Below are 19,936 nucleotides of genomic sequence, written 5' to 3'. Positions count from 1 at the left end.
GGTGTGCTATGATACATCTCTGGGGTAAGTTGGACTTTAACTCAATCCCTTTGGTCCAGATGTAAGCACACTATCACAACTCCCTCTTGCTTTCATATCCTTCCTTAAATTATGTATAAAATTGAACTAGCTAATGGCTGTGTAATATTTTCTATTGAATTCTCTGGATGTAAAAACAGGGATCCTATTTACCACCTTCAAGGCCTTATCAATGTGCTACCCCGTTCTTCTGACCTGTGGTTTCATTCTCTGGGCGTGGGTATTGATGATGAAATCAGTATTTATTGTCCAGCTCTAATTTCCTGTGAGCTGTCTTATTGAGTACTTGACAAAGCCTTTTTAAAGGGCTGTTATGAATCTCATGTAGGTTTAACCATGTAAGGATGACAGATGTCCTCTCCAAAGAGACATTAGTGAAACATCAGCCCTGCTCAAGGGCCAGAGAATTCACAGTTACTGACGCAATTCACAGTCATTTGGGACAAGTCTGGTCCAAATGTCCAAGCTTTGAGAACATTGATATGAAATATATGTATTTTATCATAATGTTGAAAGCCATGCAAAGACCTATCTTGTTTTCCTACATTATAATAGTCAGTGCACATGAAAATAGAACTTCACTTGACTTTTGTACTTGTTATGAAAAGTGCTACATATAAATTCTGAACAGTAATCTTTATCCTACTGCATTTAGGTTGGTGCACTCATTATTACTCCAACACGAGAGCTTGCTATCCAAATTGATGAAGTGATCAGACAGTTCTTGGTGCATTTCCCACAGTTCAGGTGAGTTTGGATACGGTGAATGTATATTGTATGTGAGAAAGTATTCCTTTGATGGATTTAATAAATGTTACGTTTTGTGCTCAGACAGATTATTTTCATTGGTGGGAACAATCCGATGGAAGACGTTCAGAAGTTCAAGCAGCAGGGGTAAGTGTGGACCCCACTCTGCTGTTGTTGGTTCATTGACAGGAGAGTGGGTCAGAGGGTCTTTTCAAATCTACCATTGTATTATTTCAATCTTTCAGCTCATTTTTTAGTTGATCTGTTATTTTGGTGATGAATAGGAACACGAGCATGAGTCGGCCATTCAGCCTGTTAAACTACTTCTGTCACCCAACTCTATCATGACTGATCAAACATTTCACTGCTTTGTACCCACATTTTCCTCTTAACCCCTTACACACCTGCATGTTAACATTTAGTGACATGTTGCATATCTACGTTTTCATACCCCTCGCCATTTAAGAAATACTCTGCACATCTGAATCTCCCATCAAAACAGATAACCTCACATTTTTCTGCATTATATTCTGTCTATGTTCTTGAATGATCATTAAGCCTGTCCAAATTCTCCTGAAAATGTCCATCCTCCATTCTGATTGAATATGTGTTGCAAACAGTTGGGACACAAGTACTGGGCCTTGTGGGACCTCCACTGGTCACAACTAAGTAACGTAAGAATGATCAACTAATTCTCACTCTGTTTTCAGTCTGTTAGCCAATCATTAATCCCATATTATTTCCTATCCCATATGGTGTGATGTTGCTAACCAACCTGCTGTAGGGGGACTTTATCAAAAGCTTTCTAAAAGTCCAAATAAACCATGTCCATTGACTTTTATCAATTTTTTTCATAACATCAGTAGCCCAACCTCCTTCAGTTGCTTCATCAATTGCCTTCCCTCCATCACAAGGTTAGAAGTGGGTGTGCAATCATTGGTGAGCATAATGTTCAGCACCGTTCACGACTCTTCAGTTATTGAAGCAATCCATGTTCAAATGCTACAAAATCTGGCAATATCCAGGCTTGGGCTAAAAAATGGCAAGTAACACCCTCACCACGCAAATGCCAGACTTTGACCATGTCCAACAAGACAGAATATAACTACTGTCTCTTGACATTCAATAGTGTTACCCTCCTCTGAATCTCCTGTCAAAAACCTGAGGATTTACTATTGACCAGAAACTCAACTGGACCAGCCATTTAAATACAGTGGCAATGAATAGGTCAGAAGCTAAGAATAGGGAAGCGATTGACTCCCCTCCTCACTCCCCAAAGCCTGTCCACAAGGCATAATCAGGAATGTGATTGAATGCTCCCCATTTGTCTGGATGGGTGCAGCTTCAGCAACACTCCACAAGCCTGACACCATCCAGGTTTCAGAGCAGCTTGCTTGTTTGGCACCACGTCCGTAAACATCCCCAACCTTCAATGTCACTGCTCAGTAGCTGCAGTGCAATGTGCTGCGGAAATTCACCAAGGCTGCTTAGACAGCACTTTCCAAACCCATGACCTTTACGATCAAGAAAGGCATGGGTTAGGTTTAGCAGATAAATGGGAACATTCCCTGGCCCACCACTACACGCCATCCTGACTCAGAAATGTATCGCCATTCCTTCAGTTACGTTGTGTCAAAATCCTGGAACTCCCTTCTTTATAACACCATAGTGTTCCGACACCACATGGACTGCAGCAGTTCAAGAATGTCGCTCACCACCATCTGAATGGCAGCTCGGGACAGACAATAAATGCTGGCCCACCCAGCGATGCCCACATCCTAGGAATGAACTTTTTAAAGAAGTTGAATCACTCCGAGAAATTGCACCCTTTTGTGGTCCTGATTGAGGACTTGAAATTTGGAATGAAATCAGTCAAATCAGGGAGGTGTGTGAATTAGGCTGGGCTGCTTAGCAACTAAACAATCAAAGGACATTAGTGGAGAGAAAATAATGGCTGTCATACTTGAGAAATTGTCCATTGTGTTCCAGGGCCTATCCTTGTCCTTACCCCAATACATCTCCTCTGGCCACCAAGTGTGTAGGTTGGGCCTTGATTTAATGCCTATTCAAAAGTTTAAAAGTCCCAGTGTCACCAGAGCACTCCCTCTGTCATTGACCTACATCTTCAAGAGTGGGGCTTTCTGACTCCGATGAGATATGCAAGCTGCAGCTTTTGAAGAAAGTGGGATGATGAGGTAATTTGATAAACAGAGGAAATGTTTATCTTTCAATGGAAGTAACTAAAAGTTTGATTCCTGTCTTTTTGACAGAGGGAACATTGTTGTGGGCACCCCAGGCCGTTTAGAGGACATGTTCAGGCGGCGGTCTGATGGTCTGGACTTTGCCAGTTGTGTGAAGACCCTGGAAGTGTTGGTACTGGATGAGGCTGACAGGCTGCTGGAGATGGGGTTTGAAGCCAGGTAACTGCTGCAAAAGTGTTTTAAGGAGGAAGGAAAATGATCCAGGGATGAACTTCTTTGTAAAGAAACAAACAACAGAACAGTTACATTTTTGCCAGTTTTGGGATTACCAAGGATTTCTGTGGTTAGAGGAATTCCACTCTTGTTTTAACGCAACTGCCCTGTTGCTGTCAAACCTTTCACCAGGACCTTGTGTTGCACAAGCTGGCTGTTTGGCTTTTATTTAAGTGCTACTCGTTCAGGCCAATTGTGGCTAAAAATGTCATAGATTAGTTAAAAGAGCTGATTTTTCTGTTAGCTCTCTAATTTGGTACTAATTAAAGTGTCATCATTGATACTGGGGTTGGCAGCACTTGTGTTTGTACGGCACCTTTTCTGGCTTCAGCACCTCGTAAACACAAGGTCAGTATTGTTTTGTAGTGGTTCATTTCATATTGTAGAGAAATGTAACTAACTGTTCTTACACAGTGGTATCAATCAAAAATATTGGTTTTGTTTGATTTATTCACGGGATGAGGGCATTGCCAGCTCAGCCAGCATTTACAACCCACCAAGAGGGCAATGAAGAGTCAACCACATTGCTCTGGGTCTGGAGTTACATGTAGGCCAGACCAGCATGGTAGTTTCCTTCCCTAAAAGGTATTAGTGAACCAGATAGGTTTTTACAACAATTAACAATGGATTCCTTCTCATCATTAAACTATTATTTACAGATTTTTATTGAATTCATGTTCCACCATCTGCCTTGACAAGATTCAAACCAGGTCTCCAGAACATTACCTGGGTCTCTGGATTAACATCCCATCAATAATACCAGTCAGCCATTGCCTCCCCTTTTGTATTATTTATGGAAGAGCATCTGTCCTTCACTACTGTTTGAACGGTGCTGTGGGATGTGTAGATATCGTTAACAGGGCACCTTAAAGGTCCAACAGTTTAACACTCCCTCCGCACCGAAGTGGAGTACTAGCTCGAGTGTGTGCCCAGCTCCAACGTGGAATCAGTGCATGAGTTTCTGATTCAAAGGAGAGGATGCGAACACAGCTGTGATTGTTCAAAGTAACATTGACTTGTACATTGTATAGTTCATGGACTTGAAACCCTTCCGTCTGTGTGACCTCTTCTCAATTGTACAGACATGTGAATTAGGAGAAGGAGTTGACCATACTGCTTCTTGAACCAGCTCTACCCCTTGATGGTGGCATGGCTGGTGTGTTGTGACTGTGAGAAAGGGAGGACTGCAGATGTTGGAGATCAGGATCAAAATGTGTGGCACTGGAAAAGCACAGTAGGTCAGGCAGCATCTGAGGAGCAGGAGAGTCAATGTTTCGGGCATAAGCCCTTCAGCTCCACGATCCTATTTACCATTCATTCTGCCAAACCAAGGTGAATAATCTAAATTATTCACCAAAGGGAATCTGTTTGGTTACATACATCTATCGACATGTCTGGTTGAAGTTGGGTGTGAAAACCTCAGCCTTACTTTTGTACTAATGCATTGGGCTCTGCCTCTGTTGAGGATGGGCATTTCAGTGGGAGCCTTTTCCTGCTGCTAGTTGAGTGGTTAGATTTAATGGGATGGTAGAGTTTAGATCAGATCTATTGGTTGTGGGATCGCTTAACTCAGCATAAGCAGCAAGTAATAGTTTATCTTGCGAGTAGACCTGTTTGTTAGCTTCACCAGGTTGGCACCTTATTTTCACACATGCCTGGTGCTACCCCTGGTATGCCTTCCTGGGTTGATTCCCTGGCTAGATGGTAATGCTAGAGTGAGGATATACTGGGCTATGGGGCTACAGTACAATTCTGCCGCTGTTGATGGTTCTTAGCGCCTCATGGATGCCCAGTTTTGAGTTGCTCAATCTGTTGAAGTCTGTCCCATTTATCACCATCTCGCATAGCACAATGGAAGGTGGGATTTGTCTCCACGTGGACTGTGCGGTGGGTGGTCGTTCTTATCAATACTGTCATGGACAGATAGGCCTGCGACAATCAGATTGGTGAGGATGTTTTTCCTTGTTGGTTCCCTCGCCATGTGTCTGCCCTTCAGGCCCAAGCTGCTCAGTTGTGCATTACTACGACTAACTGTCATGACTACATTGTGATGAAGCTTCACTTTCACATGAAACTTGTGTCTTTTCCATTTTAACACACCAGCCTGAACGCTATCCTGGGGTTTTTACCAAAACAGCGAAGAACAGGCCTCTTCTCAGCCACACAGACACAGGAAATCGAGAATCTGGTCCGAGCGGGACTCCGTAACCCTGTCCGGATCACAGTGAAGGAGAAAGGAGTGGCAGCAGACAGACCCCAAAAAACACCAGTCCAACTGCACAACTATTACATGGTAAGGCTTGAGAATGTGAGTGAGTCTTACACGGCTGTTTGAGCAAGAAATGCTTACTGTTAGTCTGAGCACATCACCTGCCCCTTATGTTTCCTCAGCACTGAGGAGAAGGTATTGAACATGCTGCTCATGGAAATGGTTTCTTTCTGTACAAATTTTGTCGTCTTTCCCTATCATCTGATCTTCATTGATTCCTTCTTGAATTCTCTGTCTTTTTTTTTGTAAATATATTTATTAGCAATTTATTTTAACTTTACAAACATATAAAATTATTGAAAAAAAATCACAAATATCAGTATAATAAAAAGAAAAAAAAACACAAATTATAATACAACTGCTATTTACTAACTACTAACCTACTCTATGATACAAAGCAAACGCTAACAGTGTCAAAGCAACACCAAAAAAAAGATAAACAAAAAAAACACAATGCAAAGCAGCTATGCTCTGCCCAAGGCTCCCAAACAAAAGAGTGGGAGCATTGTACACATACCCGTATTAACTTGGGAGACCCCCCTCCAGGGCCCAGGGCTTGACAAATCTAACCATCCTGGTTAAACAAACTCCCTAGTTAAGATAACGGATAAATCCATATCCAAATAACTCAAGTAGGGCTGCTATATCTTATAAAAATGGTCTGTTGTGTGGTGCACCATGTTTGTGAAAAAGTCCGAGGGAATGTGCTCCATAATTAATTTCTGCCGTCCCAGCAAGCCCAGCGGGTTCTCAGACACCCAATTCATCAGAATATTCTTCCGTGTATAATATGCAAGAATATTAAGTAGTTTCTTCCCATGATTGTCTAAAGATGGTAAATTCGGTAGACCTAAGAGGAGTGATATCGGGTCTACTTTGACTTCAGTCCTCAATCCCCTCCCTATCTCTCCCGCCACAGCGCCCCAATAAACACGGAGCCTGTGGCCTGTCCAGAAGCAATGGGTAAGAGTATCTAACCTTATCTTACATTTGGGGCACACTGAGATGCCCCTTTTTTAAACTTTGCCAGATGGTCTGGTGCCAGATGAGCCCTGTGCAGAACGTTTAACTGCGTAGCGCACGTCCTGTTACAGATTGCGATCTTTTGAGTGTTCTCCCATGTTTCAGAAGAGATCTCCACTCCTAGCTCTTGCTCCCAGACCTCACATAGCCGGTTAATATCCTGCCAGGCCCTGCCACCCAGCAGACGATAGAGGGCCCTAACTGAAAGGGTGCTTGTGGAATGTAGCACCAACCTCTCTGTATCGGGCTGATAGGGCTGAGTGAGAAGGGGAGACTTCTTCTGGATGAAATCCCTAACCTGAAAAAAATGGAAAAGGTCTCTGCTGAGCAACCTGTGTTTATGGCTCAGTTGCTCAAAAGACATCATAGCCTCTCCCTCAAACAAGTCTCCCAAACTAGAAATTCCTCTCGTTGCCCAGAGTTTGAACCCTGAGTCTATCATCCCTGGCATGCCAACTATAGGTGTAAGTGTCTTGGATAAACAACCCTCACTCTGACGCATCGCCTTCCATGCCTTGACTGTACTAATGACAATGGGGTTCCAGCAGTGATCCATAACTGTCCTCATCTTATCCATGAACAACAGGTTAATAAGAGGGCACTTTGCCTGGGACGCCTCAATATCCAGCCATATTGAGTTTGGATCATTACCGACCCAATCGCAGACAAAGGACAGCAGGGAACTCAATTGATACCTCCTGATGTCTGGAAAATCAACTCCTCCCCCTCCTTGAGGCAACTGCAATTTAGTAAGTTAGATGATTGGCCACCCACGATGCCAGACAAAGGAACCAAACCACCCCATTAGCTTCCTCAGCGTTGACCTGGGAAACATTATAGGGAGCATACGGATGGGATAAAGCAAATGAGGAAGAACATTCTTCTTTTTTTTTAAAGATATTTTTATTAGAAATTTAATATTTTGACAGATTTACAAAAATAAACAGAACTTTCAAGCACAAACATTAATATAAAAATAGATCTTAAATATATAATCATCAAAATTCAAAGGAATGATACTAAAGAAGAAAAAAAAACAATGAAACTCAGTTAACTACTCATCTAATCCACAATTATCCAGAGTGTATAGTTGAGTCACTTACATCCTTCAAACAAGAGAAAATGTTCTCTAATACACTCATAACAGTATAATAAAGAGGAAACTATTTCCAAACAATAAGAACAAAAAAAAATGTTTGAATGGAGATCCTCCCCCTTATTCTCAGGGGGCCTTACTTCCTTTCTAAAGGTCCACCATATCCTCTCCCAAACAGTGTCCCACCCTTGACCCGGGCGCTCCTTAATAGGATTTAGATATAATACCGAGCTAGAGTTAACAGTGAGCGCCCCACCCCCACCCCTCTCCACCCATACCTGAGTATATCTGATAGCATCAATGCCACGTACAAACACACATAACTATAAAATTACAACTCCAACAAATTACAGTTAAGTATAATAACATAAAATAGCAAGGGAAGACAACCCTGCTCCCAGAAGCAAAAGTAAAGTAAAGTATCCATTTCTCCCCACGGAGTGTGGAAGAGGCAAGCCAACATAAATTATCTCTTACGATTTATTTAAACGAGTCTAAAAGTTCCTTAGCCTCTTCTGGTGATCTAAAATTATACTCGGAGCCTTCGTGGGTAAAGCATAACGTCGCTGGGTAGCGTAAGGTGTATTGAATATTTAAGTTCCTTAGACATTTCTTCACCTCATCAAACGCCTTCCTCCTTCGGGCCAAAGCCGGGGAGAAGTCCTGAAATAACATAATCTTGGATCCTTCATGGATCATGGCTTTAGGATCCTTTCCAAGATTTCTGGAGGCATCCAGGAGTATCTGCCTCTCCCTATAACTCTGCAGCCGGAACAGGACCGGGCGTGGGCGCTGGTTTGGGCCAGATCCGCGTACTGCGACCCGGTAGGCCCACTCCACCCTTACCCGGTCAGTTTCAGCCCCCAGGTTTAAAAGCTGGGGCAGCCATCGCTCCAGAAATGCTGCTAACTGTCCCTTCTCTTCTTGTTCAGGGAGGCCCAGAAGACGGATATTCTTTCTCCGATTTCTATTATCCAGGTCATCCATGTAGATTTCAAAGGCCCGGACTCTCTGCTCCAGAGCTGGCACCTGTTCTGCAGCTGTTTGTGCTGCAGCCTCGGAGGTCGTGGCCTTTAGCTCCGCCCCCTCCACTCGGCCCTGCAATTCCTCGAGAGCCTGGCTGTGTTTCTGCAGCTTTTCTTCGAATGCATTCCATCTCTGTCTGGATTCTGCGATGAAATTGACGAGTGTCGTTTCCAGCCTGGCAATCATCTCTTCAAGGCCTGTTTTTACATCAGCTGCAGCCGGAGGAGGAGAGGAGGGTGGGGGAGGGGTCTTTGTTTTCTGAGAGCTGCGGGATCCCTTTGGTTTACTCATTATCCACTTAATATTAAACTGCTTAAATATAATAGTAAGCAGCTAATTAAGGTTAGAAAATGTTTTTGGGTGGTTTGGTAAGTGCGGTGGGGGTGAGTAACTCACTTTACCCAGGTTTTGGGAAGAGCTCTGTAAACTCAGACTTGCTGAGTCGCCGCCATCTTGGATCTCCTCGAACATTCTTCTTAATGAGAGATATTCGGCCCAGCCATGAAACTGGAAGAGCCTCCCATCTCTGGAGATCTCGCCTAATATTGTTGAGCAAGTGAGCAAAGTTAGTCCAAAATAACAGATCAAACGTGGGGGTAATAAAAATGCCTAGGTACCGGAACCCTGCCCGTGACCACTTAAAAGGGAACTTAGAGGCACCTTCACCTTCTGGCACATCCTTAAGGTTCCCCAAAGGCAGAGCCTCCGATTTTGCACGGTTAATCTGAAATAGCCCCAAATGAACTGATACATTTTATCAAATGAGGTACGGAGGTCATCGGGTACGATAAAAACAGAAGGACATCATCTGCATACAGTGTAATCTTGTGTGCCCTCGATCCCACATCTAGAGCGGTTATGTGGGTGTTCTGACGAATGCCCTCTGCCAGCGGCTCTATCACCAACGTAAACAACAACGGTGAGAGGGGGCAGCCTTGCCGACTACCCCGACCAATCCTAAAATTCCTAGACTTCACCCCGTGGGTGATGACTGCGGCTAGAGGGTGGCGATATAAAACCTCCATCCACCTTGCAAAGACCCCACCCAACCCAAACTGTTCTTAGACATAAAAAAAATACGGCCATTCCACCCGGTCAAATGCTTTCTCTGCATCTAAGGAAATCACCATCACCTGAATCGATCGTTGCTGACAAACTTGGACCACATTCAGCAACCTTCCAATATAAAGCCTGTCTGGTCCTCTTTAATATTATGGGGCAACACCCTTTCCGATCTCAGCACCAAGATCTTGGACAGAATCTTGAAATCTGAATCTAACAGAGATACGGGCCTGTATGAGGCACAATCCTCAGGAACCTTCCCCTTCTTAAGAATTAAGGAAACATTAGCATCTCTCAAAGATGGTGGTAGGCCTTAGTTCGACCCTCCAGCCTCACCCCGAGGCCCTGGATCTCCTGCTCGTGCTTCTGCAGCATGGATGTGATAGGTTGGACCTGGGCACGAATCACCCCATGGATCTCCTCAATCGCAGCCCCAACTTTCAAGGTAAGTCTCTCCATCGCTGCAGCCAATTCCTGAGAGTCTTGTCAGTTCCCCAGGTGGTTCAGGAGAAGCTGCTGCTGTAGTCTTTGGTGTGGTCGGTACTGCAGGGGATTGTCCTCCCTGCTGCTGTTTGCTTGCTCCTTTTCCCTTCGGCATCGTTCCCACTCCCAAATATTAACAAATATGTGTTCTGTAAGGTTTTAAACTAATACTTCCACCACATAAGTTGGCCTGGGATGGCATAAAACACCGGTATTGCCTTGGCTGTTAGGTTGAGCTGTCCACAGCAGTTCTACAGAATCATCGCCCCCTTGCTGAGTCCTGTACATATCTTTTAATCAATCCCTTGATTTCCATTTTATTTCACTGATTACTTTTCTTGTTCTAATTTACAGCATTTTAAATGTTTTGTCATTTCTTTCCTTGTTCACATTCAGTGATAACCTGTTTCTCTGTTTTCACACTGTACATAATATCTGGATGTAGGTTTGCAAGCACTGCTGATGCTTCCTGCTTTCAATTTATATGTTTGGGTTTCCTTGGGTTTTCTGTGTCTCTGCGCGTTTTGCTCCGACTGATGGGGGGGGATTGAGACGATAGTGTGTTCAGTCAGTGATCCACAATAACTAGCTCCCTTGGTTTTGGGGAACTTCCATCTTACTGATGAGAGGGAGACTTTGGTTTGTTCCTGGGAAATTCTTTAACCCACATAGAGACAAGGCAAAGATCAGACTCGCCCAAACTAGGCAGGGAGAAATAGTCTAATCACAAGGACGGCACCACCACCTGTGTCGAGACGAGGTCTGTGTGAGTGTTGCTGAGCATTGTAACTGCTTAGTCCTAATTCAGAAGTTATTCACTCAGCTGCACTTCCGTCATTTATTTTTATAGACTTATAGAGATGTACAGCACAGAAACAGACCCTTCGGTCCAACTCATCCATGCCAACCAGATATCCCAATCCAATCTAGTCCCACCCGGCCTATATCCCTCAAACCCTTCCTATTCATATACCCATCCAGATGCCTTTTAAATGTTGCAATTGTACCAGCCTCCACCACTTCCTCTGGCAGCTCATTCCATACACGTACCACCCTCTGCTTGAAAAGGTTGCCCCTTAGGTCTCTTTTATATCTTTCCCCGTCTCACCCTAAACCTATGCCCTTTAGTTCTGGACTCCCTCACTCTAGGGAAAAGACTTTGTCTATTTATCCTATCCATGCCCCTCATAATTTTATAAACCTCTATAAGGTCACCCTTCAGCCACCGATGGTCCAGGGAAACCAGACCTTGCGTATTCAACCTCTCCCTATAGCTCAAATCCTGCAACCCTGACAAAGACCTTGTAAATTTGTCTCTAAAGGAAATCTTTCTCTGTCATGTTCATGGTGTTTCAGCTGAGATTCAGCATCATGGCTTGGGTAGAATTGCAAGAAATCTCCCACTGTATTGTTCTGATGCTGTTCCGTCTGCCTGTATTTGACCCTTTTATAGTTCCCTTTTTGTGTCTGACCTTGAGACTCTTTCTGCTATCAGTGTGTCTAATCCTTATACTGTTACCTCTGTATGTATCTGACCCTGACACTGTAACTGCTGTCTTTGTGCCTGACTATAATTCTGTTCCTGCTGTTTGTGTGCTTGACTGTGATTGTGTCCCTGCCGTCTGTCCGTGCCTGACTGTGATTCTGTCCCTGCCGTCAGTCCGTGTGCAACTGTGATTCTGTCCCTGCCATCTGTCTGTGCCTGACTGTGATTCTGCCCCTGCCGTGTGTCTGTCTCCGACTGTGATTCTGCCCCTGCCATGTGTCTGTCTCCAACTGTGATTCCGCCCCTGCAGTGTGTCTGTCTCTGACTGTGATTCTGTCCCTGCCATCCGTGTCAGACTGTGATTCTGTCCCTGCCACCAGTCTGTGTGCGACTGTGATTCTGTCCCTGCCATCTGTCTGTGCCTGACTGTGATTCTGCCCCTGCCATGTGTCTGTCTCCAACTGTGATTCTGTCCCTGCCGTCAGTCCGTGTCCGACTGTGATTCTGTCCCTGCCATCCGTGTCAGACTGTGATTCTGTCGCTGCCACCAGTCTGTGTCCGACTGTGATTCTGTTCCTGCTGCCTGTGAGCCTGTGACACTGTTTTTAAATTTTCTGCTATTTGTATTTCAGACATGTCGAGCAGATGAGAAGTTTAACCAATTAGTCGCCTTCCTTCGCCGGCATAAACAAGAGAAACATCTCATCTTCTTTAGGTGATTATTATTCTTCCTGCAAAAGTAATTTTTAAAAATTTGTTTTTTAGCTTTAAAGAGTATAAGACATAGGAGCATCTATAGGCCATTCAGCCCATTGACTTGGTTCTGCCATTGAATGATATCATAGAGGATCTAATAATCCTCCACTCAATTTTTCTGTCTTTTCCTATAATCCTTGGTCCCCTTCCTGATTAAAAATATGTCTACCTCAGCCTTGAATATACTTAGAATATAGAACATAGAAAAATACAGCGCAGTACAGGCCCTTCGGCCCTCGATGTTGCGCCGACCGAAGCCTACCTAACCTACACTAGCCCAATAACCTCCACATGCTTATCCATTGCCCGCTTAAATGACCATAAAGAGGGAGAGTCCACCACTGGTACTGGCAGGGCATTCCATGAACTCTCAACCCGCTGAGTAAAGAATCTACCCCTAACATCTGTCCTATACCTACCACCCCTTAATTTAAAGCTGTGTCCCCTAGTAACAGCTGACTCCATTAGCGGAAAAAGGTTCTCACTGTCAACCTTATCTAAACCCCTAATCATCTTGTACACCTCTATCAAATCTCCCCTAAACCTTCTTTTCTCCAATGAGAACAGTCCCAAGTGCCTCAGCCTTTCCTCATACGATCTTCCTACCATGCCAGGCAACATCCTGGTAAACCTCCTCTGCACTCGTTCCAATGCCTCCACATCCTTCCTATAGTATGGCGACCAAAACTGCACACAATACTCCAGATGAGGCCGCACCAGAGTCTTTTTCAACTGCAACATGACCTCAGGACTCCGGAACTCAATTCCTCTACCAATAAAGCCCAGTACACCATATGCCTTCTTCACAGCACTATTTATCTGGGTGGCAACTTTCAGAGATCTGTGTACATGGACACCAAGATCCCTCTGCTCATCCACACTACCAAGTAGCCTACCATTAGCCCAGTAATCCACCTTCTTGTTACTCCTACCAAAGTGAATGACTTCACACTTAGCTACATTGAACTCCATTTGCCACCTTTCTGCCCAGCTCTGCAACTTATCTATATCCCGCTGTAACCTGCCACATCCTTCTTCGCTGTCCACCACTCCACCGACTTTCGTATCATCCGCAAACTTGCTCACCCAGCTTTCAAGCCCCTCCTCTAGGTCATTTATAAAAATGACAAACAGCAATGGTCCCAAAACAGATCCTTGTGGAACACCGCTAGTAACTGCACTCCAAGATGAATCTATACCATCAACTACTACCCTCTGTCTCCTTCCAGCCAGCCAATTCCTAATTCAAACCTCTAATGCACCCTCAATGCCATATCTCTGTAGTTTTTGCAGTAGCCTACCATGGGGTACCTTATCGAACGCCTTGCTAAAATCCATATACACCACATCTACTGCTTTACCCTCGTCCACTTCCTTGGTCACCTTCTCAAAGAACTCAATAAGGTTTGTGAGGCACGACCTGCCCTTCACAAAACCATGCTGACTATCCTTGATCACATTATTCCTATCCAGATGTTCATAAATCCTATCCCTTACAATTCTCTCTAAGACTTTGCCCACGACAGAAGTGAGACTCACTGGCCTATAGTTACTAGGGCTATCCCTACTCCCCTTCTTGAACAAGGGGACCACATTCGCTATCCTCCAGTCTTCTGGCGCTATTCCTGTAGACAACGACGACCTAAAAATCAAGGCCAATGGCTCCGCTATCTCCTCCCTAGCTTCCCAGAGGATCCTAGGATAAATGCCATCAGGCCCAGGGGATTTATCTATTTTCATCTTTTCCAGTATTCCCCAGACCTCTTCCCTACGTACCTCAAAGCCATCCATTCTAATCACTTGTGACTCAATATTCACATCAGCAACAGTGTCCTGTTCCTGAGTGAATACTGACGAAAAGTGTTGATTTAGTGTCTCTCCAATCTCCTCCGCCTCCACGCACAACTTCCCACTACTATCCTTGACTGGACTGATACCTACCCTAGTCATCCTTTTATTCCTGACATACCTATAGAAAGCCTTTGGGTTTTCCCTAATCCTACCAACTAAGGACTTTTCATGTCCCCTTCTCGCTGCTCTTAGCTCTCTCTTTAGATCCTTCCTGGCTACCTTATAACTCTCAATCGCCCCAACTGAACCTTTACGCCTCATCTTTACATAGGCCGCCCTCTTCCCTTTCACAAGGGATTCCAATTCCTTATTAAACCACGGCTCCCTCACAAGACCCTTTACTCCCTGCCTGACTGGTACACACTTATCAAGGACACCCATTAGCTGTTCCTTGAACAATCTCCACATATCATTTGTGTTCTTCCCTTGAAGCCTATTTTTCCAATCCACGCATCCTAAGTCATGCCTCACTGCATCATAACTTCCCTGCCCCCAGCTATAACTCTTGCCCTGCAGTGCACACTTATCCCTCTCCATCACTAGAGGAAAAGTCAGCGAGTTGTGGTCACTGTCCCTGAAGTGCTCACCTACCTCCAAGTCTAACACCTGGCCTGGTTCATTACCTAGAACCAAATCCAGTATAGCCTCACCTCTTGTTGGCCTGTCTACATATTGTGTCAGGAAACCCTCCTGCACACATTGGACAAACACCGACCCATCTAACGAACTCGAGCTATAGCTTTCCCAGTCAATGTCTGGGAAGTTAAAGTCCCCCATAACAACTACCCTGCTACTTTCACTCTTCTCCTGAATCATCCTCGCAATACTTTCCTCTACTTCTCTCGGACTATTAGGAGGCCTGTAGAAAACTCCCAACAGGGTGACCTCACCTTTCCTATTTCTAACCTCAGCCCAAACTACCTCAGATGGCAAGTCTTCCTCCATCGTCCTTTCCACCGCTGTAATACTATCCTTGACAAGCAATACCACACCTCCCCCTCTTTTACCCCCATCTCTGACCCTGCTAAAACATTTAAACTTATTGAACCAGCCTTGACGCCCACTGCATAAAAAATTGTTTGGATTCACTACCCTCTGTGAAGAAATTTTTTCTCATTTCTGTCTTAAACGGGAGCCCCTTATTCTGAAATACTGCCTTCTGGTCCGAGACACTCCCATGAGAGGAAACAATCTCTCTGCACGTACTCTGTCAAACCCCTTAAGAATCTTGTATGTTCCAGTATGCACTGAGTAACAAGTTAACTTCATTCTGTCAGGGATGAATGTTAACTTGGACATTGGGCGATACCTTCTGTTTGAATAACCTTGGGTCTTTCACACACTAAATCAGATGCAGACTGGACACTTGAGGGGGAGGTTTAGCATCTCTTTGAGAAGGTGGCACCTCCAGTGGTGTAGCATTTCCTGAATGAGGTATCCAGGTCCTGCACTGGGACTCTCACCCAGAACCTTCTGACGTGGGTGAGAAGCTGCTGCGTTAATGAGGTGAAGCTCCCAAACTTTCACAGTCGCTCTGTTCCTGCTCTGTTATTGATAACCGATGACCATATCTACCCAATAGAGTTGCTGACTAGCTATCACCATGGCAGCAGATTCACTCATTTTAGTGCAATAACAACTTGTATACTACCTTTGAAATTATAAAACATACCAAATTCCTTTAAAAAAATTCCATCTGAGATTTTATTGGGGAATCTCGAACTAGGGAGAAAAGTCTAATACTTTGGGCCAAATTTTTCAAGAGAGATGTTAGGGAGCCCTTCTGTACGTAGAGGGTGGTAGGTATTTGGAATGATCTTCCATAAATGACAGCCAATGCTAGATGAGTTGTTAGTTTTAAATCTGTGATTATTTTTTCTTAAGCAAAGGTATTAAGGGCTATGGACTTGAAGGCAAGTGTATGGAGTTAGGCCACAGGTAAGCCATGATCACATTGACTGGTCAGCAGGCATGAGGGGCTGAATGGTCTACTCCAGTTCTTAGGCTGCAAAAGCTGACCTTGTGGAGAGATTACAGAGATAGTGAGAGATTGATGCCATGGAAGAATTTTTAAAAAAGCATGAGAATTTTAAAATTGAAGTGTTGGGTTACCAGAAGCCAGCATGGGAGAGCAACCATGAGAGGGATAGGTGAACAAGCCTGGTCAGAGTTCAGACATAGGTAGCAGAAGTTTAGATGACTTTCAGTCCATATTTAGTGCAGTGTGGGAGGCTGACCAGATGAACTGAGATGGGACAGAATTGGGTAACTGTATGTACCTGGAGCAGGTATTTCTGTTGGTTCTAATGTGGTTGGATGCTTATTATGATAACGTTTGACACTGAAGTTGAAAACAGTCTTGACTCAATCTCAATCAGTTGACAACGAGCAGGATGGAGTTTGCACTGAAGACTGAAGTCTGTCTTAGAACATAGAACAGTACAGCGCAGAACAGGCCCTTTGGCCCTCAATGTTGCACTGATCTGTGAATTAATCTAAGCAAATCCCCCCACCCAAAACACTATCCTGTCGTCATCCGTGTGCTTATTCAAGGACTGTTTACATGTCTGTAATGTGGCTGAGTTGACTACATTGTCAGGCAGGGCATTCCATGCCAGTAACGAATTTGCCTCTGAAATCTGTCGCAAATCTATCACCTCTCAATTTGTAGCCATGCCCCCTCGTACAAGCTGATGACATCATCCTAGGAAAAAGACTCTTGCTGTCTACCCTGGCTAATCCTCTGATCATCTTGTATGTCTCTGTTAAATCCCCTCTTAGTCGCCGCCTTTCCAAAGAGAACAGACTCAAGTCTCTCAGCCTTTCCTCATAAGACCTTCGCTCCAGACCAGACAACATCCTGGTAAATCTCCTCTGCCTCCTTTCCAATACTTCCACATCCTTCCTGTAATGGGGCGACCAGAACTGTACACAATATTCCAAGTGTGGCCACACCAGCGTTTTGTATAGTTGCAGCATGACATATTGGCTCCAGAACTCAATCCCTCTACCAATAAAACCTAACACACCGTATGCCTTCCCAACAGCACTATCAACCTGAGTGGCAACTTTCAGGGATCTATGTACATGGACTCCAAGATCCCTCCAAGATCTTTCCATTGACTCAGTATTCTGACTTCCAGTTATTCTTCTCAAAGTGAATCACCTCACATTTATCTGCATTGATTTGCTACCTCTCCCCAATTCTGCAGGTTATCCAAGTCTCCCTACAACATTCTTCTAAACTGTCCACTACTCCACCAACTTTAGTGTTGTCTGCAAACTTACTAATCCATCCACCTGTACTTGCGTCTAAGTCATTTATAAAACTGACAAACAGCAGTGGTCCCAAAACAGATCGTTGTGGCAGACCACTCGTAACCGGACTCCAGGCTGAATATTTTCCATCAACCACCGCTCACTGCCTTCTTCCAGAAAGCCAGTTTCTAATCCAAACTGCTAAACCACCCTCGATCCCATGCTTCTGCATTTTCTCCAACAGCCTACCATGTGGAAGCTTATCAAAGGCTTTACTGAAGTTCATGTACACCACGTCAACTGCCTTACCCTCATCTACATGCTTTGTCACCTTCTCAAAAAACCTCGATGAGGTTTGTGAGACATGACCTGACCTTGACGAAACCATGTTGACTATCTGAAATCAAATTGCTGATTGCTAGATGATTATAAATCTTATCTCTTATAATCCTTTCCAAAACTCTTCCTATAACAGATGTAAGGCTCACTGGTCTATAATTACCTGGGTCATCTCTGCTGCCCTTCTTGAACATTTGCAATCCACCAATCCTCTGGTGCTAAACAACAATGACAACACAAAGCTCAAGGCCAAAGACTCTGCTGTCTACTCCCTAGCTTCCCAGAGAATGCTCAGAAAAATCCCATCTAGACCAGAGGACTTACCTACTTTCACATCTTCTAGAATGGATAACACCACCTCCTTTCTAACCTCGATCCTTTCTAGTCTAGCAGCCCATATGTCAGTATTCTCTTCTATGATATTCTCCTTTACCTGAGTGAAAACAGATGTGAAATATTCCTCTGCATCCCTGGATGGTCTCGAACCACCAACGTACTGATTAATTGCGCCGTGGAGACAGGCGAGTATTTGGAAAGGCAAGGACTGATTAGGGATAGCCAATGTGGCTTTGTGTGTGGGAAAGCATGTCTCACAAACTTGATTGAGTTTTTTGGAGAAGTAACAAAAAGGATTGATGAGGGCAGAGCGGTAGATGTGATCTTTTTGGACTTCAGTAAGGCATTTGACAAGGTTCCCCTTGGGAGACTGGTTAGCAAGGTTAGATCTCACAGAATACAGGGAGAACTAGCCATTTGGATACAGAACTGGCTCAAAAGTAGAAGATAGAGGATGGTGGTGGAGGGTTGTTATTCAGACTGGAGGCCTGTGACCACTGGAATACCACAAGGATCAATGCTGGGGCCTCTATTTTTTTGTCATTTACATAAATGATTTGGATGCGAGCATAAGAGGTACAGTTAGTAAGTTTGCAGATGACACCAAGATTGGAAGTGTAGTGGACAGTGAAGAGGGTTACCTCAGATTACAACAGGATCTTGGTCAGATGGAGTTTAATTCAGATAAATGCAAGGTGCAGCATTTTGGGAAAGCAAATCTTAGCAGGACTTATACACTTAATGGTAAGGTCCTAGGAGTGTTGCTGAACAAAGAGACCTTGGAGTGCAGGTTCATACTCCTTGAAAGTGGAGTCGCAGGCAGTTAGGATAGTGAAGAAGGGGTTTGGTATGCTTTCTTTTATTGGTTAGAGTATTGATTACAGGAGTTGGGAGGTCATATTGCGGCTGTACAGGACATTGGTTAGGCCACTGTTGGAATATTGCGTGCAATTCTGGTCTCCTTCTTCCTGTCGGAAAGATGTTGTGAAACTTGAAATGGTTCAGAAAAGATTTACAAGGATGTTGCCAGGGTTGGAGGATTTGAGCTACAGGGAGAGGTTGAACAGGCTGGGGCTGTTTTCCCTGGAGCGTTGGAGGCTGAGGGGTGACCTTCTAGAGGTTTACAAAATTGAGGGTCATGGATACGATAAATAGACAAAGTCCTTTCCCTGGGGCTGGGGAGTCCAGAAATAGAGGGCATAGGTTTAGGGTAAGAGGGCAAAGATATAAAAGAGACCTAAGGGCAACGTTTTCACACAGAGGGTGGTACGTGTATGGAATGAGCTGCCAGAGGAATTGGTGGAGACTAGTACAATTGCAACATTTCAAAGGCATCTGGTTGTGTATCTGAATAGGAAGGGTTTGGAGGGATATGAGCCGGGTGCTGGCAGGTGGGACTAGATTGGGTTGGGATATCTGGTCGGCATGGACGGGTTGGACCGAAGGGTCTGTTTCCGTGCTGTACATCTCTATGACTCTATTTGTTTAGCATCTCTCTGATTGTCACAGGGTTTACACACAACATTCCACTTCTGTCTTTGACAGGCCCAGTTCCTACCATCGTCATCCATTTATTCTTCACATAAAGGGTTCTCCTTTATTCTTCCTGCCAACGACTGCTCGTGACCCCTCTTTGCTCTTCATAACTCTCTCTTTCAATCCCTCCTAGCTAATCTGTAACTCTACATCGC

The 19,936-nt window shown here is 44.4% G+C and overlaps 1 protein-coding gene across 1 annotated transcript in view; it reads left to right on the top strand.

The window, feature by feature from the left end:
- The window catches only part of ddx55 (DEAD (Asp-Glu-Ala-Asp) box polypeptide 55), a 35,509-nt gene that overhangs the window by 3,242 nt on the left and 12,331 nt on the right, over nucleotides 1-19,936 (top strand). The window contains exons 4-8 of the mRNA XM_060843315.1: nucleotides 695-786; nucleotides 871-933; nucleotides 3,057-3,206; nucleotides 5,364-5,553; nucleotides 12,338-12,420. Of these exons, the coding sequence (XP_060699298.1) occupies nucleotides 695-786; nucleotides 871-933; nucleotides 3,057-3,206; nucleotides 5,364-5,553; nucleotides 12,338-12,420 (578 nt within the window). The remainder of the gene's footprint in view (nucleotides 1-694; nucleotides 787-870; nucleotides 934-3,056; nucleotides 3,207-5,363; nucleotides 5,554-12,337; nucleotides 12,421-19,936) is intronic.

The sequence above is a fragment of the Hemiscyllium ocellatum genome, chromosome 24 (genome assembly GCF_020745735.1).
Source record: "Hemiscyllium ocellatum isolate sHemOce1 chromosome 24, sHemOce1.pat.X.cur, whole genome shotgun sequence".
In the NCBI taxonomy this organism is placed as follows: domain Eukaryota; kingdom Metazoa; phylum Chordata; class Chondrichthyes; order Orectolobiformes; family Hemiscylliidae; genus Hemiscyllium; species Hemiscyllium ocellatum.
The sequence above is the reverse complement of the archived record's forward strand: the minus strand, read 5'-3'. Positions and strand labels throughout refer to the sequence as shown.